Genomic DNA, 20161 nt, shown 5'->3' on the forward strand with positions numbered 1-20161 from the left:
TGATAGGCAGCTTCATCATGACAGCACACCCACTCATGCATCATGTCTTGTACAGATTTTTTTTTGTGAAGTATCAAATCACCCAGGTGACTCAGCCCTGCTACAGCCCAGATTTGGTGCCCTGCAACTTCTGGCATTTCCCCAAACTGAAATCACCGTTGAAAGGGAAGAGATTTCAGACTGTTGATGAGATTCAGGAAAATACAATGGGGCAAGTGATGACAACTGGGAGAACAGTGTGAGGTGCCTACTTTGAAGGGGACTGAGGCATCACTGTCCTGTGTACAATGTTTCTTGTATCTTGTATCTTCTTCAGTAAATGTCTCTATTTCTCATCCTACGTGGCCGGATACTTTCTGGACAGACTTCATACATATACGCCTGAAACTTTTTGTCAAGATAGACTTCTTATAAAATGTCCCACTTATACAAAATTTAGAGTATCTAATGGTTTCTTAAGTAACTCTCACTGGCGCTAACCTCTGCTTAAAGACATTCTTTGTGCTAATGTTCCAAACATCGCATGTAGAAAGAAGGAAAATGATGATTAGCCAAAAAAACTATAATTCTGAGACCTACTGACTGATAATGTATTCCACTTTTACCTTTGAAAATGTTTTTCTAAAACTGGGTTGGGCCCAGTGTTTTTACACTAGAACCTGTAGACACGTATCCGCTTAATAAAATAACCACACAACCTGGCAGAACCCTGTATACTTGGCAGCCCTTCCTGCCCCGAAGCCTGGAACAGCATTGGACCCAGCAGGTGTGGCTTTCAGAGAGCCCAGAGAGCTGACTTCGGGAAGCCCGCCCAGCACCCCACCAGTGAGCACCGTGCCTTCCCGGGGGCCAGGCTGGTGTCCCAGCCTTTTATAATCCCAGAGAGCCTCCATTCATTCACAACCGATAATGAAAACTAAAGTCACTGCGGAATGGACACGAGAGACCTACATGACAGTACATTAAATTTCTTCTTAACAAAAGATACCACGTAATTTAAAAGATTTTTTTACATTTAGAATGTAAACACTACATAGCATTTAACGCTTTTATGCACACGAAAAACCTACTGTTCCCCTTGTTAACAAGGGTTTGGTAGCCCCCTTTTTTCTTAAAGGGTAGACTTGAGAGAAGAGTGGAACTCTCAACAGCCTGGACCCTAGGAAGGAGAGGGATAGGCAATATGGTTTCTCATACTTTTGTTTTTTTCCATAAGGTGCTCTTTAACTGTAGGGTCCAGTTGGTGAGATCAGACTCCCTGGGCCCCACAGTCAGAATCACCTGCTTATATAGGGCAAAGGAAGGAGCAGTGTGATGGGTAGGACTCGGACCCTCGTGCCTACTGTGGGCCAGGATCCATCCAACAGGCAGAACATAAGGCGGCAGTGGGCAAGGCGAAATGTAATGACATGATGACCTGCCAGTCAGGCCCCAACAGAGCCTGGTGACAGGCCTGGTACTTAGAAGCAAAGTGCCATGCCTTAGGAGGGGCTACCTAGGAAGAGCAAGTTAGAGCACCCTTGCCTGGGGGAACCGGGGTGCTAGGGAAGCTACTAACACAGAGAGAGCCTCCGACACAGGCAGCGGACCTGGCCTCAGTCACCGGAAGCAGGCAGCCTGCTGGGCCTGCACCTTGGAAACACGGAACAAGTCCAGCAATCAGACGGGGCCCCAGCAAAGGGTCATGCTCGCTGGTCTAAAGCAATGATTTGCAGATTTAGAATTTTTTATCAAGTGAAATCTCCTATACAACTCAATACAGAAACCGAGGCAAAGCCCAGCTCTTCTGGCTTCCGTAGGGCTGGGAGTCCTGCATCCCTCCCCCACCCTAGACACTGCGTGTACCTTGATTTTTCCCTTTCCTGGAACTCCTTAAATCCCTCCTTTTTGGACCCAGGATTAGCTGTAAGATTGGAGAGGGTCGAATGATGGAAGATTGTGGAATGGAGAAATATACCGGAGATTTGACTTTGTTTATCTTCTGTGAAATGAACAAAGTTCAGGGACCACTGTCAACTTGGTGAGAGGTGGGGGACTTTTTAAAAAATGGGGACTGTGGGTGTTGAGGATGCCACAGATCACACTGGGCAGGTTCTGCATACCTTGTTCACTCAGAAGGCTCACCAGGAGTCACCTTGAACTTGCTGTCAGATCCTGAAGTCTTCTCCAGCTTCTGGAGCCTTCCTTTCTTTCCAGATGGACTGGAGTGTGCTAGTCCTTGTCCAGCCAGGAACGACTCCCAAACCTGGACCTGCTTGTGGGTCCAGGGGAATTTCCAGAAGGAAATTCCAGGCAAGGGAAACTGATGAGCAAAGGTGTGGAATTACCTCATCGCACAGTGTTGATAGCTCAGGGAGAGTGACCATCTTCTCCAAATCAACAGAAGGTCTGTTTTAAAATGCAGATTCCTTGCCTTTTACTCCAACTCTGTTCTATCACACACTCTGGGAGTTGGGCCAGGGAATTTAGCATTTTTAGTAAGTGCCCTAACTGAACATTATTCTCACTGGCTTTTCAAGAGTCCTTCAAAGTTTTTGAACAGGAGAGTGATACGGGTGAATTTGCATTTCAGATGAGTCACTGGGGCAGCTCCATGGAAAATGCATTCTGGGAGAAGAGATGAGAGGAGGAGATACTAACTGGCTGGGGAGGAGCTGAACAGGGGCTTGTGGTGTGAAATAGGTGGGACAGTGAGGAGTTAGGAAGCCATCTGGGGGTCAAATTGCAGGGCCAGACAATTGAGTGCAGAGAGTGAAGGTGAGAGGGGAATCAGGAACGACCCCCTAGGGTGTCCTTTGACCCACTGGACCCTTTGGCATTTAAAAAGTGAGTGTTGTTCATCACAATCCATTCTGTAGAAATGTTCCAGGAGCAAGTCAGTAGATGATTCCGCTGTAAGATCAAAGCGGAAGAAGACAACCTAGGCCATATTAGTCTACGTTTTTAAAAATAATACAGTTTGGAATAAATTTCAGAAAATTCTGGTTTTTTTTGTAGGTTCGTCAAGTAAAAGGATTCTTTTAGTTACAAGGAATACCTCATTCCCCTAATAATGTGGGGATGTGAGTGGATAGGGTCTCCTCTTTATACCTAAGCTTGTGAGAGGGCTGGACTTGGCCGGGGACAGCACTGCGGGTGCCCACGGTTCAGGTCCCCATCCAGGGGCCGGATGAGCAAACCACAGGCCCAGCACTGGCAAGCGGGTTGGCTCGGCCAAAGTCATTGACCATGATGACGATCTTAGAACAAAGCGTAAAATAAAGGTTTTCGTTTAAAGCAAACTTATCCTAGAAACACTGCATGAAAAGGAAAAAAATGAAGTTGCACAGCCATACAAAAATATATGTGTACTATCTGCAATGGAATATTACTTGGCTGTTAAAAAGAATAAAATCTTCTCATTTGCAACAGCATGGATGGACCTAGAAGGGACTATGCTAAGTGAAATAAGTCAGAGAAGGACAAATACCGTATGATTTCACTTATGTGTGGCAACTAAAGAGCAAAATAAACGAAGTAGAAACAGGTTCATAGACTCAGAGAACAGACTGATGGTTGACAGGGGAAGGGGTTTGAGGGGCTGGGTGGAGAGGCAAAGGGATGAAGAAATGCAAATAAGTAGTCACAAAATGGTCCCAGGGATGTAAAGTATAGCATGGGGATTATAGCCAATAATATTGTAATAACTATGTGTGGTTCCAGATAGGTACTGGAGATATGGAGGGGGCCATTGTAAACTATATGATTGTCTAACCACGATGCTATACCCCTGAAACTGATGCAAAATAATACTGAATGTAAACTGTAATTGAAAAATAAAAATTTAAAAAATATATACTATATATACTTAACATGTATACACTGTTTATCTATATACTTACACATATGGAGAGAGAGAAGTTGAGCATAAAAAAGCGATTGTAAAGCCACCCAGGAGAGCGAGGCCTTGTGCCAGAGACAAAACCAGCAACACCAGGGAAACTGGAGTGGGGGAGGGGGCCGGACGGTGCCTGTCAGAACAGAACAGTGTAAGAACAGCTGTGCTGACACTTGTCCATTCGCTCTCCCAGGACACTGAGAGGTCACTCGCCGAAGGTCTGGGTTCCAGTAAGAATGGACCGTGTGAGTGGCCAGGAGCAGTGTCCCGGGGCCCCGCATCCTTGAGCGGCTGGGAAGCGGCGTCACTGTCCGCAGTGGCTGGGCCAGAGGCAGACAGCTGCGGGGTCTGCACAGCTCCGGCCTGGCCTCCCCACCTGCGTCATCTTGTATTTCTGTCCTCCTCCTGCAAAGGAGGGCTGTGGCCAGCACCATTCATCAGCCTAATGGGCTCAAATGGAAAGCTCTCAAATCCCCCCAGGGACATGCCTTGATCTAAGAAAAGAAGAATTGTTAACAGCACTTCTTAAACTAGGAATTTATGTCTTCCCAGGAATTGACCTTGTGAGGTTATTTGTGGATCCCATTGGGAACTGGCCTCGTGGGCCCCGCAGCTCCTCCGCCCTCCCCACCCCCACCCCAGCCAGAGGCTGGCCCCTGCCAGCCCCTGCGAGCCCAGGCCAGGCTCCCTGGGGACAGAAGCAGGGCTGTGTGTCTTGGCTTTTCCCTCTACCATTAGTTCGTTTATTTATTGAATATTTATCGCATCCCTGCTTTCCCCAGGCAGGGTGCTCAGTGCTCGAGGCTCCGTGGGCAGGCACACTCTCTGCTCGTGGACTCACCACCCACACAGACACTCAGGGCACGGGTTCTTTTATTTTTTAGTTAAAAAAAATTTAACCACGGTTTACATTCAATATTATTTTGTGTTAGTTGCACGTGTACAGCATCGTGGTTAGATAACAACATACTTTACAAAGTGTTCCCCCTGAGTCCCTGGCTGGGTAGCTCAGTTGGTTAGAGCGTCGTCCTGATACGCCAAGGTTATGGGTTCGATCCCACCTCAGGGCACATACAAGAATCAGTCAGTGAATGTGTAAGTGGAACGACAAACCGATGTCTCTCTCTTTCTCTCTCTCACACTCTCAAATCAATAAAAATTAAAAAAAAAAACCTGTTCCCCCTGATATTTCCAGTACCCAACACCACAGATGGTCATTACAGTATTATTAACTATGTCCCCTGTGATGTCATCTTGGGGACTGTCCTGTAACTACCAAGTTGTACCCCTCCATCCCTTCACCTTTCTCACCCAGGTCCGCAGCCCCACTCCCTTCTGGCAGCCGTCAGTCTGTTCTCCGTATCTGTGACACTGTTTCTGCTCTGTTGGCTCAGATATATTGTTCTTTGGATGCCACATGTAAGCGAAGTCACACGGTGCACCGTTGGTGGGAATGCAGACTGGTGTAGCCACTGTAGAAAACAGTATGGAGGTTTCTCCAAAATATTAAAAATGGATCTCCCTTATGACTCAGTGATTCCACCTCGAGGTGAATATCCAGAGAAACCCAAACCACCAATTTGAAGGAATATATGCACCCTATGTTCACTGCAGCATTATTTAAAGTAGCTAAGTTATGGAAGCAGCCCACGCGCTCGTCAACAGGTGAGTGGGTAAAAAAGCCGCAGTGCCTACGTACAATGGGGCAGTACTCGGCCATAAAAAAAAATGAAATTTTACCACTTGTGACGGCATGGGTGGATCCTGATGGCATTATGCTAAGTGAAATAAGTCCGTCAGAGAAAGACACAAGTTTTTTAAAGACCGCTGTAACGGGAACTCTGGAGAAGTGCGGGTGCTGTGAGAGTCCCTGTGGGAGAGCTTTGTTGCCCCGTCCCTCCTGTTAATACAGGTCTCTGGGGGCTGAGAGAACTATAAGCTCAGTGACTATTTATGGGACAGGTCTCTGGAAAGCCCCCAAACCACCACCACTTTACCCCACCCTTTGGTGTGAAGCCTCGGCCTCAGGGGACAGACAGTCCCGCCTCTGACCACACCTGCTCTGGCCGGAGTTCCCCTAGCTCTGCTGCTCGCCCAGCCCCTGGCTCCCCCCACTCCGACCTCGGCCCACTTACTGGCTCCCTCTGACCCCAGGCTCGGGCTCTTGGAGGAGGCCAGCTGCCAGGGGACCCCTAGAGTGTGCAGGGCAAAGGGAGGTCTGAGCATCCTCCTGGGCATGCTGGGTCAGCCTCCCACATGAGCTTGGGTTTGTTTTACAACGTGTAAATCTCCTTATAGTTTCCTGATGGTGAGAGTGCAATACATGCATCATAATAAAAGCTAACATTTCCAAAAATGAATAAAGTATAAGTTCAATGTATTACCATTATCCTTTTACATCTACCACCAGAAATAACCCTTTAAACAGTTGGATGTGTATCCTCCCAGATATGTTTGTGTTTATGTAAGCAAATACGTTTTTATATTATCCTACATGTTCACATCGCCTTGTAATTGGCTTATTTTCATTTGAAATTCATCACAGACACTTTTCAGGACGGTTGGTGTAGATGCTCCTTACCCTTCCTGGGTGACCATGTTTCATTGTAGGAAAGTGCCCGATCACCCCTGCAAATCAGCCTCCCAGTAAGGAGCACTTAAGTTCTGCCATATTTTGTCATAATAAATCTTTCAGCAACGAAGATCCTTATCTCCCTGTCAGATTTTCTTAGCACGATATTTTGGGTCTGACATCATGCATTTTTAATGGCTTTCTATACACAATGAGGTACTGTGCATTCAGTAGAAACCACATTTTGAATTTTGAATTTTGATCTTTTCCTGCACTAGTGACGGGCTGTTACAGTACACTCTCGTGATTCTGGGCAGTGGCAACAAGATGGTTTTGTCCAACTGTAGCTATGTAAGTGTTCTGAGCATGTTCAAGGTCAGCTAGGCTAAGCTATGATGTTCGGTAGGTTATGTATTATACACGCATTTGTAACTTATGATATTTTCAACTTGTGATGGCCTTATCAAGACATAAGTCAAGGGGCCGTTGCTCTTTCTGGGAACTCTGTACCTCTGCTTCCCATGGTACACTCCAGTGCTTCGAGTGTGTTTGCTGCTGAATCTGTTTGTTCCAGTGGAATTTGGTGTTGTAATTGTGTCATTTATGTGGTCAATATATAAACCAAACAAGTGTGATGGGAGGGGTAGGGAGAAAGGGTTATTGTAAAAAAGTTTAAGTTATATTTTTCTTATTCCCATCTTAAACAAAAAATTGATAATAGCCACCTACCCCTATCATATCAGATAGTGATTTCAGATGACTGATAAACTGCATCAACCATGTGACCGTGTTTGCGAGTTAACACCCTCTTGTGATCTGCTTTGACAGCGTCGTCTATGGAAAAACACCCACAGTTGTTGGCGTGTTTGTAGGTTGGGTTGTCTTTTCTCCCTAGAAACACCGAAGAGCCAGTGTCTGAGCTAGGGCATCATCTGCCGTGATGGAAGCTGGTGTTCGGCCCTCCTGTTGGCTCCCGGCAAGCCATGGCAGGCTCTGGTGATACTCACAGAGAGTCCATGTTTAATGATGAACCCCATGGAGGAGAGGAACCGAAAATCAGGGAGTCACAACTGCTATCCGTGAAAGTGAGAGAAGTCTGTATACAAACGCCTTGTCACCTGCTGACCTAAAATAATACTAGAAATGGTTTTACAGCCCCTCCAAAATGAACAAACCCTTTATGAGGCTATTGTAGGCACTCAGTGATTATTTGTTGGGGGTATGGATACACAGGGAGACGCATTTCTAGGGGGGCTAGCTGTACAGGGATCTCAGGTTAAGTTAGAATGAGTTAAGAATTAAGTCATACTGAATTCACTCAACAAATATGTATTAGGTTCCAACTGTATACCTACCAGCTGGCTGGTAACTGTGGCCACACCAAGCCACAGGGGCTAGACCTGCCCTCCAGATGCTGGATGGAGCAGAAGACCCCGGGCCTCTGGGGCACGCACAGGTGCGGTTCACCCGCCAGAGCTGGCACCCCCTGAGATGCTCTGACCATCTGTGCCCCAGCCCAGTGGACCAGGAGGATGTGAGGGGAAAAGGAAGCGTTCCCACGAAACCTCCGGGCTCTCGACGTCTCCTCAGGCTGACTCAGGTCACTTACACATCCACGTTACTCACACCATGTGGCACTTGACAAGGCGCTTACGGACGCTGCAGGGCGTCTCACTGCTGCGTTTTCTCTTCCAGGACATCAACGAGTGTATCCTTGAAAACTACCCCGAGTGCTCCAACCCCCGGTTATTCTACATCATTCCGTATTTTTGTGGACAGCACCCCCGATGCAGGTAAGGACGGAAGGAAGGCTGACGGGGACAGCGGTGGCAGAATCTCCTGTCTCTCAGCCTCTGGGAATTAAGTTAACATGTACTGTTAGTGTTTGAAGATCTTATTCAAGACTCTGAACGTCCCGTAAATAAAAAAAAAATCAACAAGTCCAGTTCTGACAGAGCCCTGGGACCACCCCGTAAAGTTGTGCCCCTGGAAGACCAAACAAACTCTTTCTTTATACTTAACGCTGCAGAGCCAGGCGATAGCGAGGGCCGGGGGGAGCACCAGCCTGCTCCTCCGTAGTGACTGCGCCTCACCAATGCCGGTCCTGGCCTGTGTCGCGTGTCTGATCGGGTCTGAAACATTCACATCCGAAATTCGATAGCATCTCTCTCATGAGACATACTTAGTAGAAAGAGAAGAAAGGACTTCCTAGTGATCACCTTCTTCAGAGAGTGACTTCCTCAGATCGTAGGGCCCTCGGGGTGCCGTCTGCCCACCTCCTGCCTCAGCGTCCCTGGGGAGCTTGTTAGGAAGCCCCTGTTGACCGCAGTCTCTTCAGGGTGGGGAAGGCCTTCGTGAGCGCCTCCCGGGTGGCCGTGGCCGGGCTGCCGTTGAAACCCACTGTGCTAGACGAGTGTGTGGCCCGGGGGAGAAGTGGTGGTAACAATGACTGCTCTCTCTGCTTGGAGGGAAATAAAGCCTGTTACCAGGAGTGATGTTTCCCCCAGAGAACGCACTGATTAGAAGGTCCCTGTGTTCCTGGAGAGACCAAGGGGAGATAGCTGCTTCCAAGTCGCAGCTCATGCACCGCACTGTTTGCTGACACAGTGACCACTGTTGTTGTATTGAGTTTGCCCCACACAAGAGTTTGTTTATGGCCGGGATTCCGGGACTAGAATTGTCAGTTTTCTGTTTCACCCTAAACTTCCTGAGCTCAGGGGGCCTCCCCGCCGTCCCCAACCCTGGAATAAAGGACACCTGGTTCCAGATCAGTGTTTCGGACATTGGGACAGTTTGGAGCCAAATGACTCATTTTCCATCACAATGAAGATATTTATTCCAGGAAACATGATACTAACTCCCTCAAGTATTTTCCTGATTATCTATTTCCTAATCTTGGAGAGAGCACTCATTGCTGTCTTATCTTGGTTCAGACGCAATGATTTTCAAAAACTCTTTCAAAATGTCACTTTGCCCCCCCTCGACAACAAGTATGTGAGCTGGGTCTCCACAAGAGGATCCTGGCCCGTCCCAGTTCCCCGAGGTGGCAAATGCCAGCCAGGCCGGGAGCCCTGCTCCTGCGACCCCCTTTCTTCCTCGCTCACACACACATCGTCGTCCGCTTGGGAAGCTGCTCTCCCAACGAGATGAGGCTGTTTTCCTTCTACCATTCAAAGACGTTGTCTTTAAACTCTTGAAAACAATAAGATGATTTAGCAGCCACGACCTGACCCCGATTTTGAGTCCTACCAAAATCCTATGTCAGTACGTTTCATATTTCAAAACTTCTATCTTCATTTTATTGGTTCTATTTGGTCTTCTTATTAAAGAGCCACTCTAATCATCCTTTGATCCATGTTTATGAGGACTAAGCCCTAACGGCCTGTGCTTGTGTCCTCCTTCCCACAAATACACAGGCCGGGGTCAGTGAGTTCGAGGGCCTGAGCGAGGCCTGGCGCACGGCGGGGCGGGGGGTGGGGGCGGCGGGGTGATAGCGGTGAGCAGGTGGGGCGGGCCAGGCGAGGCTGCTGCTGGCAGCTCCATCAGAGCTGGTCTTCGACAAAACAGGGGTCGGCCTTAGACAAATGGGGGTGCGTAGGCAGAAGAGAGACACTTGCAGCATGTTGTTGCTGCACTGCAAAAATGAATCTCTGGTTTTTTAATATGATTTTTATATCCATACAGGGAGCCTGGCGAGTGGGCCCTGGAAAGAGCAAAACTGAACGTGAACGAAAACTTCCTGCTCGTGGGGATTCTTGAAGAGCTGGAAGATGTGCTGCTTTTACTGGAAAGATTTTTACCTCATTACTTCAAGGGTGTGCTCAGTATCTACAAAGACCCAGGTAACTCTGTAAGCAAGGTCTTCCCTGTCCCGAGTGTTACCCCCTCGACAAGGACTCAGGATGTAAAGCAGTGAAATCAGCTCTCCTGTTAATGAAGGACTGTCCTCCTGGCATGCAAAGTGAGGTTAAAACCATGAGATACTAATGCACAAGCCCTGAGCTTCAGGTCCAAAGATAAACTCGCCGTGCTTTAAAGGCTTGGTGGGGCCGTTTCTGCCTTTGGAAAGTGAACTTGGCCCCACGTCCATCAGCCTTGCTCTGAGCGTGTTGCTGGGTGAACTGATGAGTGGGCTGGTACGTGCCGGGCGCCCACGGGTGGAGAAGCATGGGCGTGTGGGAGCCTCTCCCAGCGCTGAAGCATCTCTGGTCTGTTTCCATTTGACAAAAGCACTCGAGCGAACAAAATCCTGGCAAGCAGAATAGACAGAGCAGCAAACCAAAAATACAATTATGATTGTATTCTGCCACGTGGAGTGGCTCCCAAATGAGAAGCAAGGAAGAGAAGGCAGCAAAGCAATTGCAAAGGTTGCCCATAGTGCCACTGTAAAAAGAATTACCCTCAGAAATGTATTTGCTTTTGTTACCATTATTGTATCCTGAGAGAAAGACAAACGGCATTGTTTGTTCCTTTCCCATTCTCCTTAATCTCCCCCTGCCACAGCGAGCCCCGCGCATTTATTCACCGGTCTGTCGATGGTTTTGCTCTTTCATCATGTTCAAACGGGAGGCTGCACTCTGCCTTGGGGGAGTAGGGGGCAGCTGAAAGGCCCTGCCAATGCAGCCTGCTGCCTCCCGTTCCACAGCCAGGCAGGGGCCCCGCACCACACCTGCGTCACCGGCAGGTAGGCTGACCAGGGTATCTGGTCTTTGCCTAGAGGAGCCTTGGGTCCTGTTCCATAAGGGGGCCCCTACCACCTGCAGGGTTGTGCTGCAGGGAGGTGGCTGCCTGGCGGATGCGCCCCAATCTCCCAGGTCCCTCGTTCAGAGATAAATCCCGATGCACCTATATGCAGAAACATGACCGGGAACCTCAAGGGGCCCCGCAGGTGTGTCTCCTCAGCAGGAAATGTGTACGGAAGAACCAAAAGCATAACAAACCCTAAATAGTCAGTTTTGGGAACTAAGTCTTCCTTTGCCCTTTTAACAATGGACACTTGAAAGAGGTTAGAGAATTTAAAGAAACCTGCTGTGACCCATTTTTAGTTCTGTGAGACAAGACAGCTCTGGTCTTTGTGCAAGGAGGGGGTCTTATCCTAGATTAGATTCCTTTCATGAAAAGGTTTACATCATTCTTTGTTATCTGGCCTCGCTTTCTCTTGTTGTAGAGCAGGTGTGTATGTGTGTGTGTGTGTGTGTGTGTGTGTGTAATACATGGTAAGAGATAAAGGCCGACTGAGTCCTGGAGACACATAGTTGTCAAATAAGATGAACATGCCTTTGTCCCAGCATCTGAAGAGAGTATCAGTGGCCCATGTCACACACATCTTGGGACCCAGAACCAACACTGTTCCAGGTCCCAGGACGCCACAGCTCAGCACAGCAAAGGTCGACCTCGGGGGTGTGGGCCCAAGCACTTAGAGGAGGACATTTTTATCTTTGTCCTTCTCAAATACAAATAAGCCACGAACAAAAAGCTTACCCCGTTTAACTGCTGTCACCAGGCTGTGTCCCCTTGGCCTCCCAGCTGTTTGCTTCACTTAAATATATGACTTCTCAGAACCCGGAGGCCTTGGCCCCATGACCCGTAGGCACATTAATTAAAGGAGAACATATTTCCGAAAACCGAATTACCGTTAGCTCGTTTGCCTCCAGCCGCAATCTTTCCACCTATAAATCAAAGACTGTTTTCCCTTCGAGTTCAGCATAGTAATAATACTCTGAGGCTTCCTCCAAAAGAGAGTCAGGGATGCCCAATAGTCCTGTGTAGTGGGGTGAGCAGTTTCTACACACCCAGGGCCAGCGCGGGGCCAGTTGGCACCATCCAGCTGTGCTAGTGGCTAAACTAGTGAAACACATCTATACTGCCTTCAGCACCCACCCTTAGGTGCACCGCCTCCCTGGCTGGCCCTCACCATCCCCCAACAATGAAGTAACAAAAAGGGTAACTCACAGTACAGAGAGGCTCTTCAGGCCCCTGGCCTGAATTCAGTCCCTGAATGGAACCGGTTGTTAAATATTTTGACTGTTGCCCCAGAATCACTCTTCAGCTGCCTCCTGTTGTGTACACAACCGGTGAACCTCTGAGTGATTCTTTCTTCAGTCACTTCCACTGTTTCATGGTCTGAAACGGATACACTGCGGGCTATCAATATTTTTCTTAGTCATAATTTCCTTTAGAGCTAAACTCGTAGTGGTGTTAAAAGTGAAAATAAATAAGCAAATCGGAGACAGAGATTATGTGAGTATTTGTGATAGGAACAGTCATATAAACAGCCCTCACATAAACCTTTGACTTGGCAAAGAACTGAGCTGTTCTAGTTCAATAGCGCCACCTAGCAGCCAGACATGGAACTAACTATATGTCCCAATATTAGCCCTTAACCTTCCTCCTTCCTGGGGACCTGAAAGCACCTGTGTCCAATCCTTTAACCCTGTATTCTAAATACGTTCCGTTACTAATATTACATTGGCATTTATTCTCAACCCATTTTCATTACAAATGTAAATATTGTCGTGGAAATGTTTACATTACAGTAGGGACTTTTGTGGGCTGCCTCGAAGAATCAGGAAAGGGAAAATGTGTAGTTCCAAACAAATGACTAATTTTTGACAATTTAAGTTCACTTATAAGTTGGGTGCTTTGTTTTTAAAAAGTGTTGCTTACTTAAATGTTTTATAAACAATGACGACAAATAGAGTACAAATTTAAATATTATCTTTGTTACTCGGCAGGAATGATAATTATACCTCCCACCAGAACTTTATAGTGCACACTCAGAGTTCGTTTGCTGTGCAGTATTTAAATCTGAAGACACTCACATAGAAAGGATTAGCAAATATGTAGAAAGGAAATTTTAATATAGTATCCTACAGGGAAAATACAAGTTCTCATCTAGCAATAAAAAATGTTTTTACTAAGTTAAAACAAATACTGCATGATTACAACTTGGCCTGTGTATCATAAAGAAGTCATTCTTTAAGGAAAGAACAGTGACTTGGGAGTTAAGAGAGACTTCTAGTCCTCTTTCTGCTCCAGCTCTGCCCATTGGACCCAGGGCAGTGAATGCATCTTTGGGTGGATGATCTCTAAGGTCTAAATTATTATAATGTAAAATATCACATAGAATGTTTTAAGGCTGCTCTTCCTATACCTTACATAGTGATTTCCAGGTTTAGTTTTGTAGACTAGCGCCACCTAGGGGACACAATGGAATCTTGGATGGAGTTTTATGTTCAGAATCCATTCTTCCTCATAACAAGTGATGTTGCATCCACAATGGGATCCCATTTCAAACTCTCTGGCCACAATGTCTAGCCCCTTCTCTGCATGCTTTATGCATTTTTGTTGAGACGACAGGGTATCAGAATGATCAGAGCACAGGCTCTCAAGCAGACAGCCTAGGTACAGCTGCCCCTCCGCTCCTCAACTGTATGACCAGGGGCAAGTATAACCCTCTAAGCCTCAGTTTCCCCAGCTGTTTAATACACATATACAATACTGTCTATTTCACAGGGTTGTTGAGAGAGGTACCTGATCGACTCCATGCAAAGCCCTCAGCCCAGAGCTCAACAAGTGACAAGGACTCAATAATTAGCTTTTGGGCCACCAGTCACATCGAGGGAGAGAGGTGGGGCCTGTGTCTGTGAGAAACTGGGACATCAAGCTCTCTTGTAACTTCCCAGAGAGAGAGAGAGAGGTGAACCTTGGCTGATTTCACCAGTTACACCTGACTTAAGGGACGGGATCCACTCTATTCTGGCCACACATCTTGTCCCTGAAGCAATCACAGGGAGTAAGTCTACCAGAACTGTTACTACAATGACACACTCTGGGACTTATGAAACACACATCATCCAAGTCACTGTTTTTTTAATTATATGTTTTTTTATCTGACTCTTACCAGAAATATCAGGGAGTAAAGATTTCAACATTAAATGAACCCACTGTTGAGATGGGATTGGGGCCAATCACTATTAATTTGTGCTGACTGCTGCATTTCCAGGCTGCTATATATTATGTCATTTGCTAGGCATAGGACAGGTGTCCAAAGGTATAATGGGTTTTTTTGTTTGTTTGTTTTAAGTAAAATCCTAAGATTCAGTGCATTTAAAACCTCCAGTTCATTTCATAGGTGCAGAATTATGCCCTTAGTGAATTAAACTTTGTCCAGCAGGTGGCAGTGCCTCTCCATTTTTCTCCAGGCCACGCCTGCGGTTTCCTAATACAGAGTTTGCATCTGCATAAGGCTTAAACACAGATGCACAGTTAGGCTCAATTTGGGGCCTAAAAATGGGATCCTGAATATCAAAGGATTCCAAGTACAATTGAATGCAGGAGTCCAAATTGTGTTATATGAGAGCTAATTGGGGGCGGGGATGGGGTTTTACAATGAAATAAGTTTATGTGGGTTAAAAAAATATATAGTAATCTTCCCCTCCTTATTCATCAGGGATACCTTCCAAAACCCCAATGGATGTCCCAAACAGTGGCTGTAATGAACCCTATATATGCTATGTTTTTTCTCGACATACTTTCCTATGATCACATTTAATATATAAATTAGGCTCAGTAAGAGATCAACAATGACTAAAAATAAAATGGTTATATCAATTACAGTATACGTTAATGAAAGTTATGTGGACGTGGCCTTTATCTTTCCCCCTGAAAATATTTACTGGACTCACCCTTTCACTCAAAGGATGCACTTTCTGGCCTCTCTTTGGCATGTCCGCAATGCTGGCATCGCCGTTCTTGAGCTCTGGGGCCATTACTGAGTGGGATGAGGGTGACCTGAGCACAGTCAATCCGACAGCCCAGACAGTTGCTAAGTGGCTAGCAGGTGAATAGTGTATGCAGAGTGGCTGTGGTGGACAAAGGGATAATTTATGTCCCAGGCTGGATGGAGATTTCATCGTGCTACGCAGAATAGCACACAATTTGACACTTGTGAATTGTTTATTTCTGGAGTTTTCCACTAAATATTTTCAGACTCTGGTTGACCGCGAAACCATAGAAAGCAAAACCGTGGATAAGGGCAGACTACTGTATACCATCCACTCTGGTTTTATAAAAATAATTTGTCATTCTATAATTTCTGGATTAAAGTGGTGCTGTCTTTTGCCTTTCATTTCCATTTTTTTAAAATTTTTTAAAGATTTTATTTATTCATTTTCAGAGAGGGAAGGGAGGGAGGTAGAGAGAGAGAGAGAAACATCAATGTGCGGTTGCTGGGGGTCATGGCCTGCAACCCAGGCATGTACCCTGACTGGGAATCGAACCTGGGACACTTTGGTTCACAGCCCGCGCTCAATCCACTGAGCTACACCAGCCAGGTCATTTCCATTTTTATTTTCTATCTCCTATTGCTTTTGTGCTATAACCAAACTCCAAAATGTTCTGGAACCTGACAGAGATACAGCTCTTGGTCACGAGGAATTCATATGATATACATCTACAGACACCAATGAAGTTGTTCAAAGAACTCTATTTATCATTTATAAAAATAGGTCTGTCTGTATTCTAGACCACCTGCGGTTGGCTCATCTGCATCCATGTTCTCCCCAAAGATTTGATTTTCAGCAGCCATGTCCTCGGCCAGAGTCCAACCATGTTGGCCCTGAGTTGTATGTTTGTGTTTGTATGTGTGTGTGTGCATCCGTTCATTCAAACAGCTCAACTCCTTGATACACAACAGTCACACCTGAGTCTAGACCCTTGGGTCCCATTAGCAGCTCCAAAATAATAATTTGCAAAGCGATTTACAGTTACAAAGCACTTTCAGATGGAATCCTCTGGAGGTGAGGGAGACAAACAGTCTTTACCTCATTTTCTAAAGAAAGAAGTCAAGACTCAAAATGTTTGAACAACTAACTTGCCCACAGTGACCACGTCCTAAGTGGCCACAGACATTCACACTTCTGTCCCCAGAACTACCACAGACACCATGAACTGTGATGCTCCCAAGAGTCTTCATATTTAATGACTAGCTCGGAGGTTAGTAAGTATTAAACTCTCAGAGAATATATTGCAGGAGAAGGTAAAAGCTTAAAATAAAATCTATAGGTTATTTTTTCTAATTTTTAACTTATAGTTTACATTAAATGCTATTTTGTCTTAGTTTCAAGTGTATAGCACAGTGGTTAGATGGCTGCAGGCTTTAAAGAGTGTTCCCCCGATATTTCAAGTCCCCACCTGGCTCCGTACATAGTTGTTATGATATTATTCCCTGTGCTGAGCTTCACATCCCCTGCCTACTTTGTAACTACTAAGCTATAGCTTTTAATCCCGTCACCTTTTACGCCCAACTCCCTTCCTGTCTGTCAACCATCAGATTGTTTTCTGCACCTATGAGTCCGTTTCTTTTTTGTTTGTTCCTTTACTTTGTTCTTTAGATTTCACATATGGGTGAAATCATCTGATATTTGTCTCTCTCTCTGTCTGCCTTATTTCACTTAGCATGCTGCTCTCTAGGTCCGTCCACGCTGTTGCAAATGGTAAGATTTCATTTGTTCCGGCTGAGTAATACTCCCCCGTATGTATGTGCCAGCACTTTTTTGTCCCCTCGCGTATCAATGGGCACTTGTGTTGCTTCCGTGTCGTGGCTGCCGTGAATAACACTGCAGTGAACATCAGGGTGCGTATGTTCTTGCGAGTTAGTGGCTGGGGTTTCTTCACATATGTACGGAGAAGTGGGGTCGCTGAGTGCTAAGGCAGTTCCTTTTTCGCTTTTCTGAGGGCCCTCCCCACTGCTGTCCGCAGTGGCGGCGCCAGGCTGCACTCACTCCCCCCCACAGCGACGAGGGCCCGCTGTTCCCCGCCGCCTCGCCAGCGCTCGCTCGTGTAGACCCTCGTGTTCGCGAGGGCGTGTGAGTTCAGAAGTCCCCCTCCGTCACTGAGATGTTACCTTAAGCCAGTGCGCGGCAATCGACACGGGAGAAAATAATGTTGAAAAGGGATCCATTGGGCAGCATTCGATATCTTTCTGGTGGGGACGGGGGACTGGCAGGGAACAGTATTGCCCGGCTTTTGAAACAGTGTGTAAAAATGAAAACCGAAAGCATGTGACTGTTTTAACTGCGTCTGCTGAGTGAACAGTTAAAATTCACACATAATGTAAAGGCCCCTTTCAATGAACTCCTACGTGCTTAGGGCTCTTCAGCAAACACTTTCCTGGAGGGAACTCGCGAACCAACCACGGACGGAGAGCTCGTTCCGCTCCTGGCGGCGTCACCTTCTCACGAGGGTTCAGCCTCGAAACGTGTCCGATGGATTTTATGAGAGCTGAAATTGCAGCCTAGTTTTTTTTAATTTTTAAATTTATTTTTAGAGAGTGGGAAAGGGAGAAAGAGAGGGAATGAAATATCAATGTGTGGTTGCCTCTCATGCCCCACTACTGGGGACCTGGCCTGCAACCCAGGCATGTGCCCTGACTGGGAATTGAACCAGTGACGCTTTGGTTCACAGGCCCACACTCAATCCACTGAGCTACACCAGCCAGAACTAAATTGCAGCCTAATTATATATATATAATATATAATAGTATATAATAAAATATATAAATATATAATAAATACATAAATATATAAATAAAACACATACTAATATATAATAATATATAATCATATATATACTTTTGACCCATTTCAACTATAATTGTAAATTCCGTTGGAAATAACAATTACCTCGAATTCTATTTTTAAATGGATTTTTCACTTGCTTATTACTTTACTCTTGCCTTGGGGCCATCCCTTCCCCAGGAGAGGGCATCGTCCATGTTATTACCTAGGATTAACAGGAAAACAGGACTTATCGTACAGACATTGATTTTCTAGTAATAACTCTAGAAATAGTTCTCATCTGTGAAAACTGGTGTTTGAATAGCAGGTTTCATCCGAACACACCAGAACAATTCAACAGACGCATTCCGCGAGTGTGGGGGTGTCTGCAGCGAGTGTGGGGGTGTCTGCAGCGCGCCGGTCCTGGGGAAGGGCGGTCTGGAGTAAAGACCGGCGGGAGCCGCCAGGCGCGGGGCTGGGGGAGCCCCTCCGAGCGCAGGGATTTGTGCCAGGCTCCGAAGGGCACGCCTGCGCTCACCGAGGGGAGGGGACGTGGGAGGAGGCATTTCAGGCTGAAGAAAACAACGCGAGTGCAGGAGTGCAGGCGTGGAGGCACGAAGGGCCAGGGGAGGCGTAAGGAGTGGTCGAGCCGCCCCCTGCTGACCCTGCCGCTTGGAGCTGGGTACCCCAAACCCTCACAGGCAGTCATTCCCCCTGCCGCCAGGACAGCCCTGCAGAGGCAGGAAAAGCACCGGTAGCCTCAGCTCTCAGTGGGGTGCAACCTGGGACTGAGCCACTCACACCAGCCCCAGAGCCAGTAGCCAAGCTGCAGTTGTCAGAGGTTCCTGTGTCACCCCCCCCCCCACACACACACATTTCCTGCCCTCTGCTAAGCCTAACCACCACCCAAGGACCCCACACTCACCAAACAGCACCCCCGAGATCCTGCCAGGCACCCAGGTCCCTGTGCTGGGGTTTCTTCTAACCGCTTATTTCCCAGTCTCTTCACCTGAGATCCAGCCTGGGGCACGCATTGGCTCCAGGTGGCACCACACTCCTCCAGACCCCAACTGCTGTCCTGCCTGGCCACCTCAACTCCCCTTTCCCACCATCAATGACTCTCCTGCAGTTCCCAGTCACTCCCTCCCCCAGGCCTGGCTGGCTGGGCCCCCTGATACTGACTCTGGTCTTCCTGGCCTCCCTCACCTGGAGCCTTGGGATCGCCATTCCAGACGTCTCCCCTGGTCCCCACCTCCCACTCCATGCGCCCTGGGAAACTGCTCTAGGCTGCGTCCCAGCCTCATCCTCTGGAGAACCCCAGACGCTCCCCACACGCACTCACACGGTGTGGCCAGGCATGGGGGCGTACACTCTTCTCTGGTGATTCATTTCCCCAAACGAAAACCTGGCTAATAATATCTGGGTGTAGAGGTGAATTCTCTCTTCTTCAGAATTTAATCACGTCTACTTAGTTTTTAGTTGAGGTTGACAGGAATATGCTTTGCACTGAGTAAGAGTATTACTAAGGGTAAAATTAGTCACCACAAATTTCAGTTTCTGGACTTTCCTGATACACTCTGCAAAGCTGAAATGTTTCTAAAGCCTGGACAAGGCAGATTAAAGAGAGACCTGGCCCCGGAGGGTGACAGTAGGTCTGTTATAAAGGACCCTGTGACCTCCCCGCTCCCTCATGCCCGAGGCCCCTGTCACCGCAGGGATTCGTGTGGCGACGTGGAAGAGCAGTGGGCAGAGACCTCAGAGCTGTGTCTGTGCCCTTGGCTCATGGCCTTGCCTCTCTGACATTCTTTGCTTATAAAATGTACCCCCAGCTGGGGTGAAACCCAATCCTTACCCATTTTTGCATGACTCAACATTTTATCATGGAAGCTTCTATTTTTGTTCGCCTCAATCTTTTTCAAATTAAAAATACCATTTCCTGGTCTGTATTTTTTCAATACCTCAGACATTTGATCAACATATAATGCCCCAGCTTTTCACATCTTGCAGACGGCATCAGACCGTGAAAGAATACAGCAACAAACTACAAACGCACCTGCGCACAGAACACTGCTGGTTTTGTGGCTCCTTGTGGGTTATATGAAGCACATGCATTTCATTGTGCACAAACACACGGAGAAATTCAGTATAGTTCCC

At 47.0% G+C, this 20161-nt stretch overlaps 1 protein-coding gene across 2 annotated transcripts in view; it reads left to right on the plus strand.

The window, feature by feature from the left end:
- Window positions 1–20161, plus strand: part of UST (uronyl 2-sulfotransferase) — a 266361-nt gene that overhangs the window by 210869 nt on the left and 35331 nt on the right. For both annotated transcript variants that reach the window (XM_045843854.1, XM_045843853.1), the window contains exons 6-7: window positions 8145–8242; window positions 10134–10291. In XM_045843854.1, the coding sequence (XP_045699810.1) occupies window positions 8145–8242; window positions 10134–10291 (256 nt within the window). The remainder of the gene's footprint in view (window positions 1–8144; window positions 8243–10133; window positions 10292–20161) is intronic.

The sequence above is a fragment of the Phyllostomus hastatus genome, unplaced genomic scaffold (assembly GCF_019186645.2).
Source record: "Phyllostomus hastatus isolate PE091 unplaced genomic scaffold, TTU_PhHast_1.1 phas_contig_40, whole genome shotgun sequence".
In the NCBI taxonomy this organism is placed as follows: Eukaryota; Metazoa; Chordata; class Mammalia; order Chiroptera; family Phyllostomidae; genus Phyllostomus; species Phyllostomus hastatus.